Here is a 10,233-nt window from a genome sequence, read left to right as displayed (position 1 = left end):
AAGAATCCTCCTACCAATGCAGGGGACAGGGGTTCGATCCCTGGTCCGGGAAGATCCCACATGCCGCGGAGTGACTAAGCCTGTGTGCCACAACTACTGAGCCTGCGCTCTAGGCCTGTGCTGTAGAGCCCGCGAGCCACAGCTACTGAAGCCTGCACGCCCTAGAGCCCATGCTCCGCAACAGGAGAAGCCACCCCTCGCCGCAACTAGAGAAAGCCCACGCGCAGCAAAGAAGACCCAACACAGCCAAAATAAATAAATAAATAAATAAATAAACAAACATTTACCATCAGACAGTTTCTGTTGGTTAGGAATCTGTTGATGGCTTACCTGGCTGGTTCTCGCTCAGGGTGTCGTGAAGCTACAGTCAGCATGTTGGCCAGGTGCAACAGTCACTGGAAGATTTGATGTGGCTGAAAGATGTCCTTCCAAGACGGGTCACTCACATGGTGCTGGTTTGTTGGCACGGGGCCTCGGTTGTTCTCCATTTGGGTCTCTCCGCTGGCTGCTTCACTGCTGTCACAAATGGTGGCTGGTCTCTCTCAAAGTGAGCCATTCAATAGAGAGGTGGATGAAGAAGCCTCAATGCCTTTTATGGCTTAGTCTAAGAAGTCACACAGCAACACTTCTACCACATTCTGCTGGTTAGAAGCAAGTTACAAAGTGCAGCCTATACTCAAAAGGAGGGAAATTAGGCTCTACCTAGTGAAAGAAGGAGTGTCAAAGAATCTGTGGACATATTTTAAAACAGCTTCATACATTCATTAAATCCTGACAATAATCTAACAAGGTGGGTACCATCACTCATTCTCACGTTACAGATGAGGAAACTAAGGTACAGAGAGGCTAAAGGTCACACAGAAGAGCTAGAGCTAAGACTTAAATCCAGTAGTTGAACTGGGAAGCATTTTCTTAATCACTAATGTCAACCAGTGGGAAAGAAACCAACTGAAGAAAAAAATATTTAAGAAGGAGCATTGTGTGAGACTTTTGTTTGTTTTTTGGCCATGCCACGTGGTATGCAGGATCTTAATTCCCCAACCAGGGATCGAACTCCATGCCCGCTGAAGTGGAAGCGCGGAGTCTTACCCACTAGACCGCCAGGGAAGTCCCATGTACGGGACTTTGATGACTGGTTGGACGTGGTAAGTGATGGAGTTGAGGATGACACCCATAACCTCCATATTCCTTTGATACTGGGAGATGTGTATCCAAGAGAGGCAGGACAGCAGGAAGTTAAGAACATAAGGTGTGGGGACGGAGTGAGACAGAGCTATAATCAATTTGGGTTTTCTAAAAATAAATTTATTTATTTTTTATTTATTTTAATTTTGGCTGCGTTGGGTCTTCGTTGCTGCGCGTGGGCTTTCTCTAATTGCGGCGAGCGGGGGCTACTCTTCGTTGCGGCGCGCCGGCTTCTCATCGCCGGTGGCTTCTCTTGCTGCCGAGCTCAGGCTCTAGGCACGTGCGGGCTTCAGTAGCTGTGTGGCTCGCGGGCTCTAGAGCGCAGGCTCAGTAGTTGTGGTGCAGGAGCTTAGTTGCTCCGCGGCATGTGGGATATTCCTGGACCAGGGCTTGAACCCGTGTCCCCTGCAGGGGGATTCTTAACCACTGCGCCACCAGGGAAGCCCATCAATTTGGTTTAGGGCAAACGATTTTGCCCTAATTTCTTCATCTGAAGTAAGGCTGATAATTACCCACCCTGTGGGATATCTGTGAGGATTAAAGGAGATCATGGATGCAAAACAATCAGTTTACAGCTGCTGGCACGGAGAAATCACTTGATAAATGGTAGCTTTCAAATATACCTATTAGTGAAATATTATTGAATTGTATACCTATTGAATTATTTTATCTATATAAATACTATCCTATTGAAACGTTGCCCTCTCCCTATAACTTTCAGCTGGTGACTCTAACTTTTGCAGTCCCCGTTTTGCAAAACGTAGAGGAATAAGTTCCTTTTGGACTCCCGGTCTGGGCTGGAGGAATAAGGCACAAACTACGGTGGGGAAGGCACCAGCTCAGGAAATCACAATGTGTGAGTGCCTCTGACTCAGTCATTCCCCTTGTGTCCATTACATGGATGCGATAACTGAGACCTAGAGCTGTGCAAGGTCACAAGTTACTGACAGAGTCCAGTCTTCAAAAACAGGATTTTTTGCAGATAAAGAGGCCTCAGTTCCTCATTTCTCATACCCCTTCCCCCAACCCACCCCCTGCTTGCTCAGAATCAGCACTAACAGTGAAGGAAGTTGAATTTATCATTTCTTGAGGAGCTTGGAGGAATTCTAAAAAGGAACCCCGTCCCCAACTTCTCTGAGGTTTTTTTTTTCCAGTTATGAGGCAGGGGGATGCACACAATGACGTGAGGGAGATTTCCCTCCTGGCTCTGGCTCAAGTCTCTGACTTGTGGCTCCGATTGAGAGAGAGTTTTAGGGGGCACGGGACATCGATGGATTTGCTTATTCTGTTATGAGAGTATCTGGGACAAACAGTTGGTGCACAAACTTCCTCAGCCACGCTCAAGATGGCCACATAAGGCCACGCCGCAAATGGCTGAACCGTGGTTCGCGGTTGGAGAGACGCCTTTCCCAAAATGGAGAGGGGGGAGAGAAAGTGTCCATCACAGGTTAGCCCCGCCCCCACAGATTGCTAGGGCCAATTAGCGACCCGCAGGGCGGGGACAAGGCCAGGGGAGGAGGCTGCCGTTGCCCCAGCAACAACTAGGGAGCCGGGAGGCGGGCTCGGCTTCGGAGGGATTGGCGTCTCAGCAGTCTTGCTGCCGGGAAGGTCCTGCGAGAGGCGCGAGCTAGGCCTGGGAAGTCAGCGCCTGCGGAGAGAGGGACAGGTCAGGTCCATGAACTCCAATCCCCGCTCTCGCCTCTCCTAACCGTTAGACGCTCTGAGGTAGGAATAACGCATGCGCGGGCTCAGAGGTGGAGCTAAGGTGCCCTGCACTTAGAACGCATGCGCCTCATGGCGGTGGGGGGCGGAAATCTGACCCGAGGAGGCGGTGCTTTTGTGTTGTGGGCGGAGCCATGTTCCCCTGGGGCGGGACTTTCTGCTGCAATGAGCGGGATGAAAAGGTTACTTTAGAGGCAGGCGGAGTTAGATGCCAGCTCCTTGGAGCGTCCGTTTCTCGCCCCTCATTTTTCTGCGGCTCTCCTGGAGAGGCAGTTAGTATCATGGTTAAGACCGCAGCCTCAGTGGTTTGACGAAACTAGCTTGGAATCCCAAGTACTGCTCCTTACTTGGTGGGCCTCAGTTTTCCCATCTATTAGGTGGAGATAATTGTACACTTTTCTCATAAGGCTGTGATTATATTTTCCCCAGGGCCATGGCTGAGGTGCACGTGATTGGGCAGATCATGGGGGCCACCGGTTTCTCGGAAAGTAGCCTCTTCTGCAAGTGGGGCATCCACACAGGTATTCCCGAGCATGGTTCATTTCCCCACCAAGACCCCGCAGCCTAGACGCCTCCACCTACTTTCCTTGATCCCCTGACCTCAGTCCCTGATCCTCAGCTTCCATGGGCTCTCAGGACTCCTAACCCTGACCACGCTTTGTTCATGTGAGTCTCAGGCTCCCTTCTTATTATCCCTTCCCATCCCATCTCTGGGGACTCAGACTCCCACTCTCTCAACACACATTCCCTAAGGATATGAGACTATAGGCTGGACCCACCCAGCTACCCCAGCACACACTCCCTGTCCTCAAAACACTTGACAGCGGTAACGACACTGCTTGGACTTCATTCACTGTCTTAGGGCTGCTCTGGTGCCTCCCCCATCTTAACTCTTTGCTTAACCATCTCCATTTGTTGAGCTCTTAATGTAAAATGGAAGTTTCCATCTTGAAATGAAGAGGCGAGGCCACCCTCCTGTATTCATATTTCTCTGTGAGAATGTAGGAACGCTGTTCTGACAGTTATCCAAGTCCATCCACACAGGCCCAGGAGGACCTTGGAGGTCTCAATTTTCACGCCTCTCCATCAGAGGCAGTGTAGTGTGGTGGGTGGTGTGATGGCTAGGGCCACAGGCCACCAGGTGGCCACGAGGTCTGGGCTCAAATACGAACTCCCTTGCCTATTGTGAGCCTTTGGACTTGACCTCTCCGAGCCTCAGTTTCCTTGTCTGAAAATGAAGCTAATGGCAGCCGAGGCAGCAGAGTGCTGAGGTTAAGAGCACAGACTGCCTGGGTTTCAAAACCAGCTCTTGCTTATTAATTGTGTGACCCTGGCCACTTGTCTTTGCCTCGATTTCCCTGTCTATGAAATGGGAATAATAACACTACCTCATGGGGTTGCTGTGAGGACTAAATGAATATCAGTAGCACTTAGAAGAGGGCCTAGACTTGTAAGTCCTCAGTAAGTGTTTGCCTGGCTTGTGTAAAAATTGGATGGGCTCTTGTTCCTAAAGCCCTAGGTATGTTGCCTAGCACAGATAAATGCCCAAGAAATGAGTGTGGCCATTGCCATCATCATCTTCTCAGGCCTGGGGTTCTTTGCGATTTCACTGGTGGGTAGGTTGGTGGTTGAGATTCCCTGGGAAATTGGGATCCTCCAGCTGAGCAAATAAGAAGCAAGGCCTGGAATCAGACTTGGTTTCCAGTACCCTCTTCCACTCACTTGCTCTGTGACCTGGCAAGTGCTAGTCCCTCTCGCAGCCTCAGTTTTCTTATCTGTAAAGTGTGACTCTTTGTTCTTCGTAGGGGTGTCAGGAAGTCTTGTATGTGAGGATCCTGACTGAAGGCTTGGTGCTCTCCTCACCTGGCCTGCAAGGGAGCAGTAACCAACATGATTTTTATTTCAGGGGGCTCTTGGTCAGGGAGAAGCGGGGTAGGGGGCAGTTAATCCAATAGAGAGCCAAGGCGCGGTCAGATAAAGGGCTTGGTCTCTGCCGTCAGTCAGAGCTCCATTTGAGGGATTTCCCAGGCGGTCCAGTGGTTAAGACTCCGAGCTTCCCCTGCAGGGGACACGGGTTCAAGCCCTGGTCGGGGAACTAAGATCCCACATGTGGCGTGGCACGGCCAAAAAAAAAAAAAATAACGAAAACCTAAAAACGAAAGCAGAGCTCCATTTGAATCAGCTCCACCATGGGACCTTGGTCTGCTGTGGTCCTGCTGTAGCCCCAGCATGGAGAACAGTGCTTGGCACAGAGTAGGTGTTCAGTAAAGGTTTGTGGAATGAAAGGTAAAGATTTCTTTACCTGTAAAATGGGGATTGTATTAGCCCCCACCTCCTAGGATCATTTATTTGTCCAAAACAAACATTTATTGAACACCTTCTGTATACCAAGATCTGGGTTTGAGGTTCTAGGGATCCAGTAGTTTACAACATCCCTGCTCTCTTGGGGCTCACAGCAGGGGAGACAGAAAAGAAATAAGCAGATAAAGACGTGAGTGCAATGATTACAGGTAGTGTACTAGGTACTAGGAAGAAATGAGATGAGAGATGATGTGAGAGGGACTGGTTAGTTTTGGGATAAGAGGGTGAGGGAGAACCCCTCTGTGAAAGTGGCACTTGAGCTGATCCCTGAAGGATGAAAAAAAGCCAGGCATAGGGACATCCAGGAGCAGAGTTTTCTGGGCAGAGGGAACAGCCAGTGCAAAGGCCCTGAGGAGGGGAAAGAAATAGGACCATTGAGGCTAGAGGGTGGTGAGGAATGGGGAAAGTGATGGGAGATGAGTTCAGGAAGGGGTTGGGGGGGGCACAGGCCAGGCCATGTAAGGCCTTGTAGACTCTCCTCCTGTGGAGGAGAGTCTGAAAACTGGGGGTGGGGTGGGGATTAAGAGTCCCAGAGGGTGGATTAAATGAATTCATTACTAAAGCGCTTAGCGCAGCGTCTGGCATTTAGTAAGCAGTCGGTGCATTTTTGCTATTATTTTCACCCTCAGTAGGATTGCTGTTACGACGCACCGTTCACGATTTGCTCTGTGCTTCTGCTTGTGAAGGACCGCCTCAGCTCCATCTTAGTCCTTGGACTTGGCCTCTAAGCGTGGGGTGAGAATAGTAGTAAAATGATCCCCGGCACTCATCTGGCACTCACTATGCCCCAGACACTGTTCTCAGTGCCTCATGTGTATTAACTCATTTAATCTTCTCACAAGCCTGGGAGGAATGCATTATTATTACACCCACCTTACAGATGGGAAGACGGAGGCAGAGAAAGGTAACTGGCCCAAGGTTGCATGGGCAGGAAGAAATAGTGCCAGGATTTGTACCCAGACATTTGGCTCCAGGGTCCATGCTTTGCAACCCTCCGCTCCCCAATGCCAGGGAGAAATGGGGTCCTATAGCCACAGTGGGATCCCCTTCCTGATGGCTGCCTCCCACCCCGCCCTGCCTCATCCGTGTCCTGGCTTTCACTGCAGGGGCAGCATGGAAGCTCCTGTCGGGCGTGCGGGAGGGCCAAACACAGGTGGACACCCCCCAGATAGGGGACATGGCCTACTGGTCCCATCCCATCGACCTGCACTTTGCCACCAAAGGCCTACAAGGTGAGTTCCCGGCCTGGGCCCCAGGCTAGACTAAGGGGAGTGGGTTAGAGGCACTCAGTGCTGCGGGGACTGGAAACATCAAGTGCTGTTCCTGCCCCCATGCCCTTTGGGTCCCTTTCCTGACCACGCTTGGCCCTGGAGAGGGTGAGCTGAGGCCTCCCCAGGCCAGCTGTAGAGTGCATTAGGAGTGGGGCAGAGGCAGGGGTGGACGGGGCAAGGTCAAGGGGAGAGCCAGGGGGAGAGGGAGGTGGCTTTCACAGAGACAAAGCAAGAGAGTCTTCAATCAGCAGGAAGCTGGGAGGGGTTATGAGAGAGAGAGGTGAGGGCTGGTAGCTATTCTGCAGGTAGGGCTCCTCAGCTGCTCAGAGGGGAGATGAATACGTGGGGGAGGAGGGGTATCAGAAAACCTCTTCTGGCAGAACATTTGGGTCATTAAAGAGGGGTGGGGCTTCCCTGGTGGCGCAGTGGTTGAGAGTCCGCCTGCCGATGCAGGGGACGCGGGTTCGTGCCCCGGTCCGGGAAGATCCCACATGCCGCGGAGCGGCTGGGCCCGTGAGCCATGGCCGCTGAGCCTGCGCGTCCGGAGCCTGTGCTCGGTAACGGGAGAGGCCACAACAGTGAGAGGCCCGCGTACCGCAAAAAAAAAAAAAAAAAAAAAAAAAAAAAAAGAGGGGTGGATTCCAGGAAATAGCCTAGGTAAATATGCCATATATTTCTACCATATAAATAATAGTTACTGAGTGCCTGCCCTGTGTCAGGTGAAGCCAGGGAGATATCAGTGATTGAGACAGCTCCCCAGCCCTGTCCCCACACAGTTCATCATCCCTTGGGAGAGACAGAGCTGCCCTCAGACAGTGGTAACCCAGAGTGGGCAGGACTGGGATGGGGGATCTTGAAGGGCTATGGGAGGCCAGCAGAGGTGCCTGACCCTGCTGGGGGGTTCAGGGAGGGCTTCCTGGAGGAGGGGGATGTTTGAGCTTTGCTGTGAAAGGACAGTAGGAGCTATTAAAACAGAAAGATGAAAGAGGGTTCTGGGTAGAAAACCATGTGTGGAAGCCTCAAGGGGGAAAGTGAGCCAGGGGCGTTTGGAGGACCGACGGAGAGCAGGAGGACTGCGGGGGGTGAGGTGGCAGGGGACAGGGGACAGGCCATTGCAAGGCCTTGAATGCCAGGCCGCAGAGTGGAGGCCATATCCTGAAGGCACTGGGGAGCCAGAGCAGGCGATTGACAAGTCAGGTTTTGCTTTTAAGAGATCCCTCTGGCTGCCTTGTGGGTGATGGATTGGAAAGTGAGGCAGGCAACAGTCCTTTCAGCTCTTAAGGACCCCGAGTCTCTGAGTGTGGGCATCATCCTTGCCTCCTCTTTTCTCCTACCCGCCCCAATTTTGTCCATCAGGAAATCCCATTAGCCCCACCGTTGAAATGAATCCTGAATCCCACCACTCCCCCTACCCTCTTCCCAGCACCCCGATCTGTCCACCCTCACCTCTCACTGGGCTATTACAGTAGCCTCTTTACTGGTATTCCCACCTCAGCCCCATAAGTCTGTCCCCCTGTGAACACCTAAGTTAGGTAACATTCCTCCTCTGCTCAGAACCCTCTGTGGTCCCCATCTCACTCAGGGTAAAAGGCAAAACCTTACCATGGATCACAAGGCCCTGCTCAATCTGATTCTGTCACCTCCTCCCCCTCTACCCCATCTCACTCTGCTCCAGCCACATCGGCCCCACCAGGCAGCTCCCACCTCAGGGCTTTTGCACTAGCTATTCCCTCTGCTGGGAGCACTCTTCCCTAGATATCCACATAGCCCCCACTGCCTCTCCTCCTTTAAGCATTCACCCAGATGTCACCTTCTCAGGAAAGTTTTGCTTGATCACCCCCTTTCTAAAGCCACATGCCAGGACTTCCCTGGTGGCCCAGTGGTTAAGACTCCACGCTCCCACTGCAGGGGGCCCGGGTTTGATCCCTGGTCAGGGAACTAGATCCCACATGCTTGCCACAACTAAGAGTTCGCATGCCACAACTAAGGAGCCTGCCTGCTGCAACTAAGACCCAGTGCAACCAAATAAATAAATATTAAAAAAACAAAAACAAAAACTGCATGCCTACCCTCACCGTACCCAGCTTGTTTTTCTTCAGAGCAGTTATCACCATCTGACGTACCCTATAATTTGTGTATTTACTATGTTCGTTGTTCAAGACGTCAGCTGCACAAGGGCAGGAATTTTTGTCTGCTCTGTTCACTGCTGTGTCTCCAGCTTCTAGAACAAGGCCTAGGACGGAGGGGCTCAGAAAGGAGGGTGAAATGGAGCTGGGTCTCCGAGGGCTTTGCCTACAGGCTGAGGAGCTGAATTATATTCTGAGTGAGGACACTGGGAAACCTATGGAAGGGAGAGAAAGATGCTTCCAGCTGCCAGGTGAAAGTTGGATTGGAGGGAGCAGGAAAGAAGGCCCTGAGGCCAGAAAAGAGGACAGGGTGTGGCCACGGGGAGAGAAGGAGGGAGGCATCGAGGACAAGGCCCAACATACTCACCTGGGGACTGGGCTCCCTTGAGACGGGGACACAGAGGAAGAGGCCACGGAGAGGGAAGTCAACAGATGCCAGACCTAAAGGGCCTTGACTGTTCAGGTCGGACTTTATACTGAGTGCACTGGGGAATCATAGAAGGGTTTTGAGCAGGGGAGGAATACGGATTCAGAAGGATCCCTTTGGCTGCTCTGTGGGGGTAGGAGTCCAGAGAGGAGGCTGGGGCAGAAACCTGGCGGGGAAGGACGGGCCTGGGATCTCCAGGAGCTCCTGCTGGGCTGTACCCATCCCACTTTGCCTCCCTCCCTCCTATGCTGCAGGTTGGCCCCGACTCCATCTCCAGGTGTGGTCCCAGGACAGCTTCGGCCGCTGCCAGCTTGCAGGCTACGGCTTTTGCCATGTGCCCAGCAGTCCAGGCACCCACCAGCTGGACTGCCCCACGTGGCGGCCCCTAGGAAGCTGGCGGGAGCAGCTGGCAAGGGCCTTCGTGGGTGGCGGGCCTCAGCTGCTGCACGGAGATGCCATCTACAGTGGGGCTGACCGCTATCGCCTGCACACTGCTGCCGGTGGCACCGTGCACCTTGAGCTGGGCCTGCTGCTGCGCCACTTCGATCGTTATGGCGTCGAATGCTGAAGGACCCTGTGTGGACCGCTGGCCCCCAGCCATATCTCTGGACACCCGGTGAGGGGCAGGATGGCACAGGGGTCAGAAGCATGGGCTCTGGAGACTGTCTGACCTGACCCCAGCCAAGACTGGTGTGGCTCCTATCCTGACTAGCATCTCAAGCCCAGTGGCTGCCCCTCCCAGGTCCAGTTTCCCCATCTGTAAAATGGGGGCAGTAAATGTGTGGGCTCACAGGGGTTGGGTGCAGAGAAGCTGTTGGCACATGGAAGGGCTCAGTAAAGGAGAGCAGTTCTTTCAGATGTGAGTGCTTTTCTGACCTTCATCTGTTGGATGTCCAGTGCCCCATCCTCTCACTGTCACCCTCCTTCCTCAGGCCCCCTTCCCCTGTCCTCTGCCTCAACCTCTGACCCCCTCCCCACTCTGGGTGATGCTCTTATGGCCCCCACTCCTTGGGGGTCCCCCTCCTCTGTGCCCCTCTCCCCACTGGCTCCCTGTCTTCTGACTGAGCCTCTCCCCCACTGCCCCAGCTTCCCACTCTCCACTCGGGGTGGTCGTCCTCGGATTCCCTGTACCCTGCGTCCC

General features: G+C 52.9%; 1 protein-coding gene across 3 annotated transcripts; it reads left to right on the top strand.

The window, feature by feature from the left end:
• The first annotated feature begins 2,710 nt into the window (after positions 1 to 2,710).
• B9D2 (B9 domain containing 2) lies at positions 2,711 to 9,932 on the top strand. 3 transcript variants are annotated; one of them, XM_079907773.1, is made up of 4 exons: positions 2,711 to 2,851; positions 3,337 to 3,428; positions 6,375 to 6,500; positions 9,347 to 9,932. In XM_079907773.1, the coding sequence occupies exons 2-4, from the start codon at positions 3,341 to 3,343 to the stop codon at positions 9,658 to 9,660; spliced, it is 528 nt and encodes a 175-aa protein (XP_079763899.1). In that variant the 5' UTR covers positions 2,711 to 2,851; positions 3,337 to 3,340; the 3' UTR covers positions 9,661 to 9,932. The 3 variants fall into 3 exon arrangements, with proteins under 3 accessions (XP_079763899.1, XP_079763898.1, XP_079763900.1); XM_079907772.1 differs by having other exon boundaries at positions 2,711 to 2,910; XM_079907774.1 differs by lacking the exon at positions 2,711 to 2,851 and adding an exon at positions 3,034 to 3,257.
• The last annotated feature ends 301 nt before the right edge of the window (positions 9,933 to 10,233 follow it).

Source organism: Stenella coeruleoalba (assembly GCF_951394435.1).
Source record: "Stenella coeruleoalba genome assembly, chromosome: 20".
Lineage (NCBI taxonomy): Eukaryota > Metazoa > Chordata > Mammalia > Artiodactyla > Delphinidae > Stenella > Stenella coeruleoalba.
This window is presented reverse-complemented; position numbering and strand designations above follow the sequence as displayed.

Coding starts and splice junctions, on each gene's coding strand:
- B9D2 (XM_079907773.1), top strand. CDS start 3,341: ATGGCTGAGGTGCACGTGATTGGGCAGATCATGGGGGCCACCGGTTTC. Junction 3,429..6,374: donor CAAGTGGGGCATCCACACAG/GTATTCCCGAGC, acceptor CTTTCACTGCAG/GGGCAGCATGGAAGCTCCTG. Junction 6,501..9,346: donor TGCCACCAAAGGCCTACAAG/GTGAGTTCCCGG, acceptor CCTATGCTGCAG/GTTGGCCCCGACTCCATCTC.